Source organism: Rana temporaria, chromosome 8 (assembly GCF_905171775.1).
Source record: "Rana temporaria chromosome 8, aRanTem1.1, whole genome shotgun sequence".
NCBI lineage: Eukaryota > Metazoa > Chordata > Amphibia > Anura > Ranidae > Rana > Rana temporaria.
In genome coordinates, this window is record NC_053496.1 from 35,860,851 (window position 1) to 35,880,440 (window position 19,590).

At 45.3% G+C, this 19,590-nt stretch overlaps 1 protein-coding gene across 5 annotated transcripts in view; it reads right to left on the reverse strand.

The window, feature by feature from the left end:
* The window catches only part of PLEKHS1 (pleckstrin homology domain containing S1), a 42,280-nt gene that overhangs the window by 10,372 nt on the left and 12,318 nt on the right, over positions 1–19,590 (reverse strand). For 2 of the 5 annotated variants that reach the window (XM_040361575.1, XM_040361578.1), the window contains exons 4-14: positions 18,621–18,739; positions 17,777–17,914; positions 15,575–15,641; positions 15,414–15,473; positions 12,941–13,051; positions 12,345–12,443; positions 7,130–7,195; positions 5,376–5,450; positions 3,513–3,614; positions 1,829–1,897; positions 94–185 (exon numbers count right to left, since the gene is read on the reverse strand). In XM_040361575.1, coding sequence (XP_040217509.1) covers positions 94–185; positions 1,829–1,897; positions 3,513–3,614; positions 5,376–5,450; positions 7,130–7,195; positions 12,345–12,443; positions 12,941–13,051; positions 15,414–15,473; positions 15,575–15,641; positions 17,777–17,914; positions 18,621–18,739 — 998 coding nt within the window. The remainder of the gene's footprint in view (positions 1–93; positions 186–1,828; positions 1,898–3,512; positions 3,615–5,375; positions 5,451–7,129; positions 7,196–12,344; positions 12,444–12,940; positions 13,052–15,413; positions 15,474–15,574; positions 15,642–17,776; positions 17,915–18,620; positions 18,740–19,590) is intronic. The other 3 variants (XM_040361576.1, XM_040361577.1, XM_040361579.1) reach the window with 3 other exon arrangements.

Genomic DNA, 19,590 nt, shown 5'->3' on the forward strand with positions numbered 1-19,590 from the left:
AATAAAATACAGTTTATCTTGAAATTATTAGAAAAAATCTTTTTCCTGATATCAGCCCTTTTCTCTCTACAAAAGATACAAAGCTATGCTTACATTTGGTCCATGCACATATAGACGTTCTCATCTGGGGAATCAAAGCGTTCCTCCTCCTCCTCCTCAGTAGAATCTTGCGATATACGATTAAGCTACGGAAATCAGAAAGACATTAATTTAAAAAGTGAAATCATTACATTTAAAGCGGTGGTTCACCCTAAAAACTACATTTTCTTATTCCACTGCCCCCCCACATTACAATCCGATTAAGGCTCTTATTATTTTTTTCATGCTGTACATACCTTAGTACAGCATATTCACCCTTGCATCCGGGTTGCGAGTCCCGCGGGAGTGGACGTTCCTCACATGTGTGTGATTGACATTTTGCCCAAAAACGAGCCCCCCCCGTCGCGTAAGCCGCGTCACGATTGGCGAAAGGAGCCGAACGGCGATGCGCATGCGCAGTATAGCGCCGACTCGCCGTTCGGCTCCTTTCGCCAACTGTGACGCGGCTTACGCGACGGGGGGAGCTCGTTTTTGGGCAAAACGTCAATAACCGGCATGTGAGGAACGCCCACTCCCGCGGGACTCGCAACCCGGATGCACGGGTGAATATGCTGTACTAAGGTATGTACAGCATGAAAAAAATAATAAGAGCCTTAATCGGATTGTAATGTGGGGGGGCAGTGGAATAAGAAAATGTAGTTTTTAGGGTGAACCACCCCTTTAATATAGTCACGTTAGTTGCCACACACTAAACCCACTCAGACCAGTTGTACATGGTGGGACATTTTTCCCTTTCTAGCGATCTGTAATCTACTCTACTGTGATATCTCTCTAATAGTGGCCGTATATTTAGCAATTTGTGATTGATCTTGGTATAAGCAATTGCAAACAGGCAATTTATTCAGCTGTGCCACAAAGTTTTGGGGAAACAATAGAATATTGGATGCCAATTGTTAAATTCTCAATACCAACGCCGTTTTTTATGGATTCTTTGCAATAAGACCCTGTTATAGAGTGTAAAAATTATGGCCCAGATTCACAAAAGAGATACTCTGTCGTATCTCTCAGAGTATCTATGCGACTGATTCATAGAATCAGTTACGCATAGATAGCCCTTAGATCCGACAGGTGTAATTGTTTTACACTGTCGGATCTTAGGATGCAATACCGCGGCCGCCGCTGGGGGGAGTTCGCGTCGTAAACCAGCGTCGGGTTTGCAAATTAGGAGTTACGGCGATCCACAACGGTTTTTTCGCGTTCGCTACGTCGCTGCTAGTCTAGTTTCCCGTCGCAAAGTTAGTCGTCGTTTTTGGTGCCCTAACTTTACACAGCAAACGTATGTGCTGTATAAAGTATGGCCGTCGTTCCCGCGTCGAAATTTTAAAATTTTTCCTTCTTGCGTAAGACGTCCGGGAATACGAAAGTACGCTACGCACGTCGCCGTTCGAAAAAATGACGTCACTTCGCGCAAAGCATGCGCAGTAGGTCCGGCGCGGGAGCGCGCCCAATTTAAATGGCACACGCCCCTTTGAATTACGCAGGCTTACGCCGGAGGCCGCCGGCGTAGGTTTCCATTGCAAGTGCTGTGTTAATCAGGCACTTGCGATGAAAACTTGCGGCGGTGTAACGTATCTACCATACATTACGCCGCCGCACTTCTACGTGAATCTGGCCCTAAATTCCTGAAAGCTTTGATTTGGGAATTATGAGAGTTCATTGTTTATTATGGCATAATTTGGATATCTAATATATGGGCTAGTTTATGCAAGAGACAAAACAGCGGTCTTACCCCAGGCCTTGGTACATCATAGATTTCTGTGTCGCTGTAGTAAGCCGTATCTACGCTGCTTGTCTCCTGCTGTAAAGCAATTTCAAAAGGCATAGTATAAGAAAAAGGTCAAAATATCATTCTTGTGCCTCGTACACACGATCGGAATTTCCGATGGAAAAGGTCAGACTTTTTCCATTGAAAAATTCGACCGTGTGTATACCCATCTGAGTTTTTCCATCGGATATTCCTAGAAATTTCATCGGAGTTTACATAGAGAACATGTTCTCTTTTCCTCCGATGGAATTCCTTCAAAATTCCTATGTGAGTTTGGTCGGGCTAAAGCCTGATCGTGTGTATGGGGCATTGGGGCCTTATGTATAAAAGTCAAGCACAATTACAAATTTATTGTTAAAGGATCGTATGCTCTGAACCATTGCTAACCATCAGACAACATTAGCAGAAGTTTCCCAAAGGGTGGCGCCAAAGCGCAGAAAAAACATGTCGTTTTGTGTATGTTGGTCAAAAACAAATTCTGCCGGCCTGTATGCAGAACAAGTTCACGGCCAATGTCCTTCGGACAAAAATCCACGGATTTGTCCGATGGAAGTCCGATCGTGTGTATGAGGCTTAAGTCTTCTCATCCATCACACTAAACTAGTCAAACCATGGGCCAGATTCAAGAAGCAATTGCGCCCGTGTAACCATAGGTTACACGGCGCAATTGCTTACTTGCTCCGGTGTAACGAGTGCTCCTGATTCAGGAACCTCGTTACACCGACTGCAGCCTAAAATCTGCGCGGCATAAGGCTCTTATGCCTCGCAGATTTTAGGCTGCATTCTTGCGTGGGCCGCTAGGGGGCGCTCCCATTGTGATCAGCGTGTAGTATGCAAATTGCATACTACCACTGATTCACAAGTTTGCGCGGACCCAGGTACGGAGTTTCCGTACGGCAACTTTAGCGCAAGGCTGCCCTTTCTAATAGTAGGGGCAGCCAATGCTAAAGTATAGCCGGCCTTCCCGCGCCCTGAAATTTGAATTTCACGGCGTTTGCGTAAGTGATTCGTGAATGGCGCTGGACGCCATTCACGTTCACTTTGAAGCAACTGACGTCCTTGCGACATCATTTGCCGCAATGCACGTCGGGGAAAGTTTGCCGACGGAGCATGCGCTGTACGCTCGGCGCGGGAGCGCGCCTAATTTAAATGATTCCCGCCCCTGGCGGGATCATTTAACTTGCGCGCGCTTACGCCGGGCAAATTTGCCGGCGCGCCCTCGCAATTCACGGAGCTACTGCTCCGTGAATCGAGGGTAGCGCAAATTATTTGCGGGGGCCCAGGGCAAAATCGTTTTCCTGCTCCCCCGCAAATAAAGCGCAAATCTACTTGAATCTGGGCCCATGTCTTTATGGAGCAGGGGCACAGTCATGGTGAAACAGAAAAGGGCCTTCACCAAACTGTTACCACAATGTTGGAAGCACACAGATTGTCGAAAATAACTTTGTACGTTGTGGTAATAATGGAACCCCTCATTGGAAACACCTGAACTCAATATGCAGTGAGATCAGAATCAAGATGAAACAAATGATAAAATAGCTTAAACAGTATTTAATATATAAAAAAATAGCAATTGTTTATGATTTACAGGGTTTTAGCAAACTAAATGTTATTCAGTTAGGGTTTCCATTGGCTTAATTTCTATTACCTGTTCTGACAGAGACAATCTTCTAAACTCGTTCTTTAGGGGGATCCTGGCTTCAGTACATGTATGAGATCTCTTTCGTTCTACGGTTAGCTTGGGCAATGTCTACACAACAGAAACACAATATATATTTGCAACATATACTAGAACATATCAGAAAATAAAATTCTTTTTACTGCTCCTGAATACTTTTTTTAATGCATAAAGTAGGTTTATAAAAAACATTTAGTCAAAAAAATAAATAAAATAATTATAGCTAAAGGTAAAACGTTGTTTTCGTTTTTGGATAAAGAGAAAAAGGATTAGAACACCTGGCAGGTTTTATTGCTGTCTGCGCCCCCATTAGGGAGATTCACCTTGATTGTGAGCATGCGCATTGAGATGCGCCCACGGGACGGCGCATGCGCAGTTGGCGATACGTATCTGTCTGGCGCTCGGCCCATCATTTGCATGGGGTCACTCCTCATTAGCATGGCTCACGCCCACTTCCACTTACGCCGACTTACGCCTTGGAAACCCAGCGCAGATTTGGAAGCACTGGCTTTGTGAATTCAGTGTTTGCCTCTCTGCGCTGCGTCGGCGTAGCTTAAAAGAGATGCGCTACGGAGGCATAAATATGCGCCAGTGTCTGTGAATCCGGGCCTATGTGTCTGGACTTGAATATTACAGTGTGGCTCTACAGGTCTAGCCTCGCTCATCCTCATCACAACACAAGGCAATTGAGGAAATCCCTCAGTGTGTAAAAGTTGCCAACCTAATATTCAGATTCTTCATATCTCCTACACCACCATGCTATTAGATAATGCAATTAAAAAATGAAAAAATATTATGTAATAACCCTTCCCCATTCTATCCAAAGCTTAAAAAGACCGTTTTAGATACACTTTAAGTTAAGCCACTAAAGGGTGTCACCTAAACTCCAAACATTCTGCATTAATATACCGTATTTATCGGCGTATACCGCGCACTATTTTGCCCTGAAAATCAGGGCAAAATCGTGGGTGCGTGATATACGCCGATACCCGCTTTCCCGCCACGACTTTAAATACTGCGCCGGCATATACCGAGTGCAGTACACTCGTGTATCTTCGGGCAGTCTCGGCGCCTCTCGCACTGACGTCCTGAGTGTACAGGACGTCAGCGCGACAGTTGCCGAGCCTGCCCGACGAGTATTCAAACTCGGCGCGGGAAACGAGCGGGGAGGACGCCGCGAGGACGCCGCAGAAGGACGCCGGACCCGCCGAAGAGGACACCCGACCCGCCGAAGAGGACACCCGACCCGCCGAAGACGGACGCCGGACCCGCCGAAGAGTACACCCGAAGCCGCAGAAGGACGCCAGACTCGACGAGGCAACCGATGGACGCCGCGCAAGACACCAAAACTGTAAGTACAAAAAAACTTTTTTTCCACAGGATTGGGGGCCACTTTAGGGGTGCGCGGTATACGCGGGAGCGCGTTATACCGCGATAAATACGGTATCTATGGGATGTGTCCATTTTAATTTTAGGTTTGTAGATTAATTACAAAAAAACAAAGACAAATTTGAACTTTATTTATTAAAACAATTAAAAAAATAATATACAATTCTGGGCATGATCCATAGGAATTATGTACAAAATCTGGTGCAGCTCTGTGTAGGAACCAATCAGCTTCCAGATTTTTTTTTTTTTTTGTCAAAGCTTAATTGAACAAGCTGAAGTTAGAAGGTGATTGGCTACCATGCACAGATGCACAATAGTTTGCATTCTCCAGTTTTAATAAATTAACCCCATAGTAATATTTTTTAAAATACATTTTCAATAGTATAGTCTCTTTTCTGCTGCCGCGGGGACAATAAAAGGAAGAACATTTTTTGGTTTTCTTACCATCAAAAGATTTAAAGGCTTGCAGTCCGGAATTTCTTTCCTTGAATTTGGATCAGTGTAAGATCGTTGTCTATCCTGCGTTTGAATACAAATGTGTATATTTATATATTATATTTCCCACTTATACACTGTGTTCTACAATGACACTTATATTTAATTAAATCACTCTTCACGTTGGTAGCGGCGGAGGCAATCGGGTCCTGTCCGTGGCTGGGTATGGAGACCAGTCTCTATATCATAGCAGGGCGGAAGCGACGTCAAAACTTCACTTCCACCCATAGCTCTTAAAGGGCCATTTTTTTGTAATTTTTTCAAATTACAATTTTTTTTTTTTATTGCATTTAACTCTAAATATGAGATCTGAGGTCTTTTTAACCCCACATCTCATATTTAAGAGGACTCGTCATGCGTTTTTCTATTACAAGGGATGTTTACATTCCTTGTAATAGGAATAAAAGTGACGCAATTAAATTTTTTTTTAAAAACTGTGTAAAAATAAAATTAATAATAATAATACATTTTTTTTAAAGCGCCCCATCCCGACGAGCTCGGGTGCAGAAGCGAGCGCATACATGAGCAATACCTGCGTATGAAAACGGTGTTCAAACCACACATGTGAGGTATTGTCGCGATCGTTAGAGCGAGAGCAATAATTCTAGCCCTAGACCTCCTCTGAAACTCTGAAAAGCATGCAACCTGTAGAATTTTTTAAACGTTGCCTAAGGAGATTTTTAGGGGTAAAGGTTTGTTGCCATTCCACAAGCGGGCGCAACTTTGAAGCGTGACACGTTGGGTATCAATTTACTTGGCGTAACATTCTCTTTCACAATATTAAAAAAATTGAGCTAACTTTACTGTTGTCTTATTTTTTTATTAAAAAAAGTGTAGTTTTCCCCAAAAAAGTGCGCTTGTAAGACCGCTGCGCAAATACGGTGTGACAAAAAGTATTGCAATGACCGCCATTTTATTCTCTAGGGTGTTAGGCCCCATACACACGATAGAATTTATCCAGCGGACCGTTTCCGCGGATAAATCCTCTCGAGGATTTCGGCGGATTTTCATGCGATGGAGTGTACACACCATCGCATTGAAATCCGCGCCGAAATCCTCTGGCGATGACGTGTCGCGCCGTCGCCGCGATTATGACGCGGCGACGTGCGCGACGCTGTCATATAAGGAATTCCACGCATGCGTCGAATCATTACGACACATGCGGGGGATCCCTTCGGACGGATGGATCCGGTGAGTCTATACAGACCAGCGGATCCATCCGTTGGGATGGACTCCAGCAGATGGATTTTTTCTGCATGTCAGCGAATATTCGATCTGCTGGAATCCATCCCAGGGGAGAAATATCCGCGGAAACAGATTCGCTGGAGTGTACACACCATAGGATCTGAAATAGGAGCACCATAGGAGCTGAAACCCATTTGCTCGGATTTATCCGCGGATGGATTCTATGGTGTGTACGGGGCCTTAGAGAAAAAATGTACAATGTTTGAGGGTTCTAAGTAATTTTCTAGCAAAACATTTTTTTAACTTGGTTAAAAAAGTGGTGTGCGCTGCGTGTAATTATCCCTTTTTCACTGTCCCCCATTGCCTCGAGCCATGGGCGCTGAATTAATAAGTAACTATTTGTAGATCATGATTTCATGGAAAACCAGTGTAATCTGCATTAGATAATAATATCCCCAGCTCTTTGTGTACTTTTCACAGAGAAAATTAGATAAGGGTGACCTAAATGTAGGACTTACATCCAGCACAGGTGGGCAAGAGTAGGGATGGTCCACGGGGTAGGATTTGGGTCTTGTAGTTTCATCCTGTGTATAAAAATAAATGCAGAATGTTAAGAAAAATCTACATTTAGGTTTGTTTTATTGTGGGCTAAGCATCATTGGATACATTCTATATAATTACTCTTGCCAAATCAGTTTGTTATACAGGCATGGGATCAATTATTTGGAAGGTTGAGCACCTGAAGGTTGGTGAGATAGGGGTTAATAACTATATTAAACTGCACAAACATGTATCCATTTAGCTGGTTTCACCAATGTATATACAGTGGAACCTCAGATTATGAACATAAGCTGTTCCAGGAGAATGCTTGTAATCCAAAATTGAATTCTGATCGTTTTGCAAGACAACAACCAGATTTATTTTTTATTTTTCTAATTGCTTGTTATTCAAAATGCTTGTTTACCACGTTACTCATAAACCAAGGTTCCACTGTACAGCCCAGTACTGTATGTCAAATATTCTTCTACCACTAGGAGGCCCCCTACAGCTGTACTCCCCCTTAGGCCTCGTACACACGACCGAGTTTCTCGGCAAAAACCAGCAAGAAACTTGCTGTTTGTTTGTTTTTTGCCGAGGAAACCGGTCGTGTGTACATTTTTAGACGAGGAAACTGTCGAGGAACTCGTCGAGCCAAAAAGAGAGCATGTTCTCTTTTTCCTCGACGGGAATGGAGAAAATTGGCATGTCGAGTTCCTCGACGGCCTAATAAGGAACTCGACGAGCAAAACGATGTGTTTTGCCCGTCGAGTTCCTCGGTCGTGTGTACGAGGCCTGAGGCAGTGTTGCCAACCGTCCGTATTTTTAAAGACAGTTCGTAAAAACGGGCACTTTTTCCCCTGTTCGTAAATGTTCGTGGTTGCGGGAATGTGCAAGTAAAAATAGCCGAGATCGGTTCAGCTTGGAACTGCGCATGGAGATTGAAGGCAGGGGGTGATGGTGGCTGCGGTGGCACCGCGGAGGGGGATGGAGGCAGGGGGAGCTTGGAGGCAGGGGGTATTAGTGGCAGGGGGTGATTGGAGGCAGGAGGTGTTGGTGGCACAGCGGAGGGGAATGGTGGCACTGCAGAGGGTGGGGGATCGAGAAAGGGGTTGTTGGTGGCACTGCAGAGGGGGATGGAGGCAGGGGGTGAATGGAGGCAGGGGGCCTGGGGGAGATTGGAGGCAGAGGGAGATTGTGGCACTGCAGAGGGGGGTGAAGGCAGGGGGCGTTGGTGGCAGAGGGGGATGGAGGCAGGGGGTGATGTGACTAAATAATTTGCCCTTATTATATCGAAAATAACAAAAATATGTTTTTTTTTACCTTAATATCTACCTTAACCCTCCTGGCGGTATCCCCGAGCGTGACTCGGGGTTGATTTTTTCTACCAAAATCGGTAACCCCGAGTCACGCTCGAGGTAGATATGCAGAGCCTGCAGCGTGCGCTGGCTTACCTTCTCCTGGATCCAGCGATGTCACCGCGCTGTGTGAGCGAGCGGGACCTCGCTCGATTCACACAGCGTCCTCCTGTGCCGCCGATCTCCGTTCCCTGCGACGTTACGACGCACTGGAGCGGAGATCGGCGCCAAATTCAAAAAAGTAAACAAACACTATACATACAGTATACTGTAATCTTATAGATTACAGTACCGTATGTAAAAAATACACACCCCCCTTGTCCCTAGTGGTCTGCCCAGTGTCCTACATGTCATTTTATATAATAAAAACCTTTCTTTCTGCCTGAAAACTGTAGATTGTCCATAGCAACCAAAAGTGTCTTTTTATGTCAAAAATGGTTTTAGATCAGCTAGAAAACAGCGATAATAAATTATAATCACTTGCAGAATTGTGCGATAGCGATTTGCGGGGAGATTCGTCATAAAAAAAAAAAAAAAAATGACAGCAACAATTCTGCAACTGAGCAAATTTCAGTGATTTTGAGTTGATTACATTATTGAATAATTTTTATTTTAATTATATTATTACTTGCTATAATTATTTATAATTATTTATTATATTATAATTTAAAATTTTGTTTTTAAAAAAATGTCATACCCGGGATGCCTATTAGATTCTTGTTTGGTCAGATATAAGTGAGTTATTCCTAAAAATCACGGGCCATATCCACAAAAGAGATACTCCGGCGTAAGCCGTCGTATCTCTGGTTCTAACTTTGGAACTGATCCTCAGAAGCAGTTTTCCTAAGTTAGGCAGAAGATCCGACATCTGTAAGGGACTTACACTGCCGGATCTTAGGATGCAGTACCGCATCCGCCACTGGGGGCATTTCGAGTCGAAATGCCTCTTCTAGTATGCAAATTAGCACTTAGGGCGATCCTCAAAGCTTTTGTGCCTAGTTTTTTCGCCGTAAGTGTTAGTTTGCCAGGTGTAAAACTAGGGCTGCTTTTACAAAGTGTAAAGTTAGTCACACATTGTAAAGGCCCATTCCAGCGATGGCATTTGGTATGCATTCCCGAGGGAGAACTCCACGGCAATTTGTAAAATCCAAACCGGCATGGGTTCCCCCCCAGGAGCATACCAGGCCCGTAGGTCTGTTATGGGTTGTAAGGAGACCCCCCCTCCGCCGAAAAATCGACGTAGGGGGTCCCCCTACAATCCATACCAGACCCGTATCCAAAGCACGCTACCCGGCCGGCCAGGAAGGGAGTGGGGACGAGCGAGCGCCCCCCCCCCCCTCCTGAGCCGTGCCAGGCCGCATGCCCTCAACATGGGGGGGTTGGGTGCTCTGGGGCAGGGGGGCGCACTGCGGGCCCCCCCACCCCAGAGCACCCTGTCCCCATGTTGATGAGGACAGGACCTCTTCCCGACAACCCTTGCCGTTGGTTGTCGGGGTATGCGGGCGGGGGCTTATCGGAATCTGGGAGTCCCCTTTAATAAGGGGGTCCCCAGATACCGGCCCCCCACCCTAAGTGAATGGATATGGGGTACATCGTACCCCTATCCATTCACCTGTAGGCAAAAAGTAAAAGTTAGTAAACACACAACACAAGGCTTTTTAAAATAATTTATTATTCTGCTCCGGATGCCCCCCCTGTCTTCGTTATTAGCTCAATTACCAGGGGGGGCTTCTTCTTCCACTCTCCGGGGGTCTTCTCCGCTCTCCGGGGGGGGTTTCTTCTTCCGCTCTCCGGCGGGGGGGCTTCTCCGGACTCCGGGGGGCTTCTTCCATCTTCTCCCCTCTTCCGCTGTTGACTCGGCGAACCCCGGTTCTTCTGCAGATGTCCGGTGCCTTCTCCTTCAGCGCTGGCTGCCTGCTATGTTTGTGTGTTAGCTCAATTAGTAACAGGCAGCCGGCGCGGTCTTCTGTGACGTCAGGGTCTTCTCTTCTGTTCTTCTCCCCTCTTCCGATGTTGCCTCGTCGCATCTTGTCGCTGTAATGATGGAAGCGCGCCTTGCATCCCATTTATATAGGCATCACCGTCCCATCATGCTCCGGTAGGTACCCACGTGGTGGGTGCACGTGGGTAGGCACCCACCACGTGGGTACCTGCCGGAGCATGATGGGACGGTGATGCCTATATAAATGGGATGCAAGGCGCGCTTCCATCATTACAGCGACAACAGGCGACGAGTCGACATCGGAAGAGGGGAGAAGAACAGAAGACCCTGACGTCACAGAAGACCGCGCCGGCTGCCTGTTACTAATTGAGCTAACACACAAACATAGCAGGCAGCCAGCGCTGAAGAAGAAGGCACCGGACAGCTGCAGAAGAACCGGGGTTCGCCGAGTCAACAGCGGAAGAGGGGAGAAGATGGAAGAACACCCCCGGAGTCCGGAGAAGCCCCCCCGCCGGAGAGCGGAAGAAGAAACCCCCCCCGGAGAGCGGAGAAGACCCCCGGAGAGTGGAAGAAGAAGCCCCCCTGGTAATTGAGCTAATAACGAAGACAGGGGGGGCATCCGGAGCAGAATAATAAATTATTTTAAAAAGCCTTGTGTTGTGTGTTTACTAACTTTTACTTTTTGCCTACAGGTGAATGGATAGGGGTACGATGTACCCCATATCCATTCACTTAGGGTGGGGGGCGGTATCTGGGGACCCCCTTATTAAAGGGGACTCCCAGATTCCGATAAGCCCCCGCCCGCATACCCCGACAACCAACGGCAAGGGTTGTCGGGAAGAGGTCCTGTCCTCATCAACATGGGGACAGGGTGCTCTGGGGTGGGGGGGCCCGCAGTGCGCCCCCCTGCCCCAGAGCACCCAACCCCCCCATGTTGAGGGCATGCGGCCTGGCACGGCTCAGGAGGGGGGGGCGCTCGCTCGTCCCCACTCCCTTCCTGACCGGCCGGGTAGCGTGCTTTGGATACGGGTCTGGTATGGATTGTAGGGGGACCCCCTACGTCGATTTTTCGGCGTGGGGGGGTCTCCTTACAACCCATACCAGACCTAAGGGCCTGGTATGCTCCTGGGGGGGAACCCATGCCGTTTTTTTCTTTGAAAATTGGCATGGAGTTCTCCCTCTCAGGAATGCATGCCGAACGACGCTGTCATTTTTTTTTATAATTATTTGTTTTCCCGGCGCGTCTTTTTTTTCACCCGTCGCAACTTTAGTGTCCCGTCGCAATCCACAAAGCCGCCCGGCGTCAATTACGTTCGCGCGCTGCACGTCGGGAAAATGACGTCACACGCATGCGCAGTACGGCCGGCGCGGGAGCGCGCCTCATTTAAATTGTAAACGCCCCCCGGAGAGGAGGAACGCCTTACGACGGCGGCACTTTAGTTACACGGCTTGAAATTTTTACGTAAGTGCTTTGTGGATCAGGCACTTAGGTAAAAACTTTAAGTCAGTGTAACTTAACTGCTGAAAGTTAAGTTACGCCGCCTGGCTGAGGATTTGGCCCCACAGGCCTACAATATAAAACACCAAATTTCCTTGCAAATAATTGTACCGCTTTCAGCACCTTTTTTCTGAAAGAATCATACCGCCAGGGAGGTTAAGTCACATTGCTATTTGCCTAGCGTACTTGTTTGCAGTCTAAATACTGAAATTTTCACCTAAAAATGTAGGTTGGCAACACTGCCCTTAGGGATGTACGTAAACAAGTGCATGGACAATGGCATTAGCCTCGTACTAACTTCTGGAGGCCAAAGGGTGCTTATTGCCAGCATCATCCTGGGACCCAAATCTGCCTGTGAATGGACAGTGAAAAGAGAAGCAGAAGACTGATAAGCTCACCTCAATGTCACTCTGTTCTTTCCTCTTATCAACATGCTTCTCATCAGTAAATGAACCAATTGGCTCCTTGTCCTTCTTTCCTGTCTCCAAGTCTGGAATCTGGTGTACAGGAATTGTAAGAGGCTTATACCAAGTCAAATTCAAATACTTTTAATGTTTAAAAAAGTACACGAAATGACATATTGATGAATATCAGTGCTGTATTATTTGTGTCTTTTATATCTGCCTTTGTGGCTTTAGAAACAAATGCTTGGTGAGGAGTCTATAGATGACATCCTCATGGTGGCACAGCTGAAATCATTTTCCAGGTCTTTACAGCTCTTCAGATACGAGGGTTACAAATAACATATCCCATGCCTGTACTGTCTGTAATTGAATTCATAACCATGCAAACATTGGCGCAAATTTTACAGGCAAGCGAAGCCTGGTTTCACAGGCTGTTTTTTAATTATACAGATTTGATTTTATATTATTTATGGATTGAATATTTTGTTTATTGTTAATTAATGGTGAAAATTACAAATCTGAGCATGCCAGAAGCTTAATGAAGTTTTCATTATCATAGGGCCGCCATGACAAAATAAAGCACCATTTACCATCACCACTGCTTGCTTTTGATATATCTCAGATCGTACAAATTGCACAGCTGCTTGGCGGGTTTGGACTGGATAGACTGCTAAGGATCTGAATTCTCTAGGCCACCTAGGCTGGAAAATACAAAACTAGAGTTGGACCAAAAGTTCAAGAGGGGTAAAACTGAGGTTGATATAAGGCCAAATGTATGGGGATACCCCTCCAAATGATTGAGTTCTGGTGTTTCCAGAGGTAGTGTTAATACTACAACATACAAAGACATTATGGGGGAATAACTAAAACTGGAGAGTGCAAAATCTGGTGCAAAATCTAAACACAGACGGAAAAAAAGTCAGATGGGGCCCACACACGATCGGAATTTCCGATGAAAAAAGTCCATCGGATTTTTTTCATCGGAAATTCCGATCGTGTGTAAGTGGCAGTGTTGCCAATCGTACGTATTTTTACGGACAGTTCGTAAAAACGGGCACTTTATTCCCCCGTTCGTAAATGTCCGTGGTTGCGGAAATGTGCCAGTAAAAATAGCCGAGATCGGTTCGGCTTGGAGATTGGAGGCAGGGGGTGATTGGAGGCAGGGGGTGATTGTGGCTGCGGTGGCACCACAGAGGGGAATGTAGGCAGGGGGCAATAGAGGCAGAGGGAGATTGGAGGCAGGGGGTGTTAGTGGCAGGGGGGGATTGGAGGCAACACAGAGGGAGTTGGTGGCACCGCAGTGGGTGGGGGATGGAGACAGGGGTTGTTGGTGGCACCGCAGAGGGGGATTGAGGCAGGGGACAATGGAGGCAGGGAGTGATTAGAGGCAGGGGGCCTGGGGGAGATTGGAGGCAGAGGGAGATTGGAGGCAGAGGGAGATTGTGGCACCGCAGAGGGGGGTGAAGGCAGGGGGTATTGGTGGCAGAGGGGGATGGAGGCAGGGGGTGATGTAACTAAATAATTTGCCCTTATTATATCGAAAATAACAAAAATATGTTTTTTTTTACCATAATATCTACCTTAACCTCCTGGGCGGTGTTCCCGAGTCTGACTCGGGGTGAGATTTTTGGGCTAGGATCGGTAACCCCGAGTCAGACTCGGGCTCGCCTCGCTGGATGTACAGGGAGTTTTACTTACCTTGTCCCTGGATCCAGCGATGCCACCGCGATGTGTGAGCGAGCAGGACCTCGCTCGATTCACACAGTGCCTCCGTGTGACGCCGATCTCCGTTCCCTGCGACGTTACGACACACGGGGACGGAGAACGGCGCCAAATTCAAAAAAGTAAACAAACACTATACATACAGTATACTGTAATCTTATAGATTACAGTACTGTATGTAAAAAAAACACACCCCCCTTGTCCCTAGTGGTCTGTCCTGTGTCATGCATGTCATTTTATATAATAAAAACGTTTCTTTCTCCCTGCAAACTGTAGATTGTCCATAGCAACCAAAAGTGTCCCTTTATGTCAAAAATAGTTTTAGATCAGCTAAAAAACAGCGATAATAAATTATAATCACTTGCAGAATTGTGCGATAGCGATTTGTGGGGAAATTCGTCATAAAAAAAAAAATAATGACAGCAACAATTCTGCAACTGAGCAAATTTCAGTGATTTTGATTTGATTACATTATTGAATAATTTTTATTATAATTATATTATTATTTGTTATAATTATTTATAATTATTTATTATATTATAATTTATAATTTTGTTTTTAAAAAAATGTCATACCCGGGATGCCTATTAGAAGCTTGTTTGGTCAGATTTAAGTGAGTTATTTCTAAAAATGACAGACCTACAATATAAAACGCCAAATTTCCTTGCAAATAATGGTACCGCTTTCAGCATGTTTTTTCTGAAAGAATCATACCGCCAGGGAGGTTAAATCACATTGCTATTTCCCTATCGTACTTGTTTGTAGCCTAAATACTGAAATTTGCACCTAAAAATGTAACTTAGTAACTTTTGTGAAACGCCAGTAAAAACGTGGCTGCACCAGTAAATTTCGGTTGTCGTGCCAGTAAATTTCAATCTGGTAGGTTGGCAACACTGGTAAGCGGCATGAGTGTGTGCCTATACACTTTTGTAACTGTTTTAAGTATGAAGCCTTGTACACATGACCGAGGATCTCGACGGTCGAAACACAACGTTTTCCTCGACGAGTTCCTTGTCAGGCTGTCGAGGAACTCGACAAGGCAAGTTTCTCCATTCCTGTCGAGGAAATGGAGAACTTGCTCTCTTTTTGGCTCGTCGAGTTTCTCGACAGTTTCCTCAACGAAAATGTATACACGACCAGTTTCCTCGCCAAGTTTCTTGCTGTTTTTTGCCGAGAAACTCGGTCGTGTGTACGAGGCCTAACTCTGCATACAGTTGGAGAACTCAAAGGATATACATGGCTAGTCTCTGCATGTAATTATTACAAAAGATTTTGAATTACAACGTACTTATTTACTTTTTATTATTATTATTTTTTCCATTTTAAAATGGGGTGCCTTACCTGAGGGAGCTCTGGTGGAGGGGAAACTAGGACTGTATGTCTAATTTGTGGTCCGTCCACCTTAAAATAAAAATGGACATCTGTGATATCAGTATGAAAAGGTTGAACATCCAAAGCTGTGATATAGTTTATATTTTACATATATATTTAACACTTCTTACATTTTCTGTTTGGTTGATTTTGACCCAGACATCTGTGATACATTTCTGCCAATTTTTGATGTTTTCCCTGAAAGGAGAGAAACAGAAGGACATCAGAAATTATGGCATGAATGGCATATGTTCCTTCTCATGGGGTTCTCAACTTCACATATAGATACAATCTGCAGCCCCGTCTTGAACTTGTCATGGATGGAGCTTTCACTGCACTCTCATAGACCAATAATCAATCAATATGCTGGCTAGGAGTGACATTATATCTTTAGAACATCTCAGAGTAGACAGATATACAGTATACTCCCTTACCCGACCGATAAACAAGGTTGACCAGCTTGCCTTTTGATACTCCTCCAGTGTGGAAGTTAACACTCTTTATATTGACTTTTAATTACTTAAAAAATAAATGTAATGTTATTCTAATTTTATCCAAAAACTAAAGGCTGGAGTTGTGTCTTAAAACTCAACACTCTGGCTAGGTAGCGAGAAGCAGGGCTAGGTAGCGAGAATAGGTGCAGGAACTCCCCCATTCTGAGTCATCGCTTTTCTCCACCCCTACCCACCTCTGAGCACCGTCCCTTGGTTCCACCCCCTACCCACCTCTGAGCACAGTCCCTAGTTTTCACCCCCTACCCACGTCCGAGGACAGTCCCTTGGTTCCACCCCCTACCCACCTCTGAGCACCGTTCCTTGGTTCCACCCCCTACCCACCTCTGAGCACAGTCCCTTGGTTCCACCCCCTACCCACCTCTGAGCACGGTCCCTTGGTTCCACCCCATACCCACCTCTGAGCACCGTTCCTTGGTTCCACCCCCTACCCACCTCTGAGCACGGTCCCTTGGTTCCACCCCATACCCACCTCCCAGTATCACTCCTTTTGTAAAATACAGAAGCAAAAATAAATTTGTGGTACTACATAATTTATATGGAATTTGTTAATGATAACAAGAAAAGCAGCCAGCAGCAATAGATCCCCCAGCAACAATAGACCTCCTGCCAAAAACAATACCTCCCCCCAGCATCTCCCAGCAGCCAGCATCAATAGACTCCTCCCTCAAAAGTAGATCCCTCCCAGCAACAATAGACCCCCACCAGCAAAAATAGACCTGCCACCAGCAACAATAGTCGTCCTGCAACAATAGATCTTCTCCGGAGATAATAGATCCCCCCAGCACTCAGCCAAATACCCTCCAGCACCTCCCAGCACCCCCTTACCATTACATATAGTCCGTGTCAGAGGTGCCGGAACTGCGTTCCCCCACATTCCCGCTGAAAAAAAGCCCTGGCGAGAAGACATGACTTATTGGTACAGAGTGTTGGTTCAAGACACACGCAAAATATATGATTTGGAGACAGGTGCACTTTGAGTGTCTTTTCTTCCTACAAGTGCTGTTATTTTAGGAGATATACTGCTGGGAAATTATCCTTCAAAGTCGCACCAACGGGTTTAACCAGTTCTGAGTGGAACAATGGCATTCAGCTTTGCGAGAAGTTTGGGGGCGGATTTCTGTTTTATATTTTTACTTCTTCTTTTGGTAATGTTTATTGAGTTAAGAGAGCAATTGTTTCTAGATTAAAGTCATAAATACAATTGTAATACATGACAGTATAAAGGAAATGTTGCAATAAATGTTCAATATATACTGTATATATTATGATAAGCGCGAGGAAGAACTGAAAATGTCAGGTAAGGAAATAGGACAATATGACACTGAGCATTCTGCAGGGACTGTTTTCGAGAAATAAAAGGGTGCGGCAGTAAGGCAGAGGAAGAGGCAGAGTCCTCCAACAGGGCAGAGTATTTCAGGAGAGGAGAGTTGGATAGAGGAAGGAGCAGAGTCCTCCAGCACTGCAGAGTATTTCAGGAGAGGAGAGTTAGGCAGAGGAAGGAGCAGAGTCCTCCAACAGGGCAGAGTATTCCAGGAGAGGAGAGTTAGGCAGAGGAAAGAGCAGAGTCCTCCAACAGGGCAGAGTATTTCAGGAGGGGAGAGTTAGGCAGAGGAAAGAGCAGAGTCCTCCAGCACTGCAGAGTATTTCAGGAGAGGAGAGTTAGGCAGAGGAAGGAGCAGAGTCCTCCAACAGGGCAGAGTACTTCAGGTGAGGAGAGTTTGATAGAGGAAGGAGCAGAGTCCTCCAGCATAGCAGAATATTTCAGGAGAGGAGAGTTAGATAGAGGAAGGAGACTCCAATAATACACATTGAACTCACTCATTTTCATCCAACAGGTAGAAGACCCTTTTGTTAGTTTTGATGCAGAGAACATTCCGTGGACTGTTGTTGAACAAATTTGTGATGGTGGTCATATTCTTGTCCATTGCATTAGTTCCTAACTCGATAGATTTTATGCTGCAGAACAAAAGTGAAAAAGGTAATTTGTTTCATACCTACATATATCCTAGAACTTTCATTAAATTGATAGTTTGCGCTGACACTTCCTGGTGTTTAATAGGATAGTCTCTTTCGAGGCTAAATTCTACCCTGGGAGGCGTCCTTCAAAGCTACATTGTACCCTGGGAGGCCTCCTTCAAGGCTACATTGCACCCTGGGAGGCCTCCTTCAAGGCTACAGTCTACTCTGGGAGGCCTCCTTCAAGGCTTTAATATAACCGGGAGGTCTCCTTCAAGGCTATAATCTACCCCGGGAGGTCTCCTTCAAGGCTACAATCTACCCTGGGAGGTCTCCTTCAAGGCTACATTCTACCCTGGGAGGCCTCCTTCAAGGCTATATTCTACCCTGGGAGGCCTCCTTCAAGGCCACATTGTACCCTGGGAGGCCTCCTTCAAGGTTACAGTCTACTCTGGGAGGCCTCCTTCAAGGCTACAATCTACCCTGGGAGGTCTCCAAGGCTACAATCTACCCTGGGAGGCCTCTTTCAAGGCTACATTCTACCCTGAGAGGCCTCCTTCAAGGATACATTCTACCCTGGGAGACATCCTTCAAGGCTACATTCTACCCTGAGAGGCCTCCTTCAAGGCTACATTCTACCCTGTGAGGCATCCTTCAAAGTTACAACAATTTTTTAGATGATCAATTCAATCATAGGTGCACCTACTCGCAAACAGGAATTTCCCCTTTATAATCCATCGACACCCCATCGTAGGCATAATAGCGGATGAAGTAGGAACCCACTGCAGTTTTGCAGAGCTTAAAAAAGCGTCCTTTCCATGATGCCTGTAATGAAACAAAGGATTATGACATGAACTGGCTGAAGCTGCTTGTAATATTGTTAATGACATTCCTGTCCTCTATTATCATTGAGAATTTAATGTTCGAATTTTGAACCAAATCAAGACCAAGACCCTCCAGATTCCCTTCAGAAATTCTAAACCCTGATGAAGGAAGTCTGTTAACCCCAAAAAGCATTGACTTGTCTGTGTGATGTTTCATAATGAAATTAACTCTTTGCATCTAACTCTGATTAGAGGAAATTTGATTGCAATGGGTTGTTTAATCTGCACAAACATAAAGGCTTCTTCACAGTAAGAGCTGTGAAAATATGGAATAGACTTCCTCAGGAACTTATTCTGGCCAGCTTAGTTAAAGTTAAATTGTTTTAAAAAATAGCCGCAAGAATACCTAAATGCACAAAATATGACATTAATAGGTAACAGCACTAGATATTGTTGATCCAGGAAATATTGCCCTGTGGGATAAGGAAGAATTTGGACCATGCTTTATAGATTTTTGTTTTCCTTCCTCTGGATCAGCTTTAGGTATATGGATCTGTAAATAGAGGTCTTCTACTGATTTAGTAATTTTTTTATTGGTTGAACTAGATTGGACTTTTTTTCAACCTACCTATGTAACAAGAAATTATGAAAAAAATAAAAACCTTTAGAAATCCCAAACCGTAATTATAAATAGCTATACTGCCTGGTTCACACCTATGCAGGTTGCAGTTTGCATATTTCCGGGTGCATTTTGCGTTTTGCAATGCACGTTTTTGATCCATTGAAGTCTATGGAACCAAAAACCAGAAAAAAGTCCCTGGCCCTTTCCAAAAAATGTGAACATGACCCATA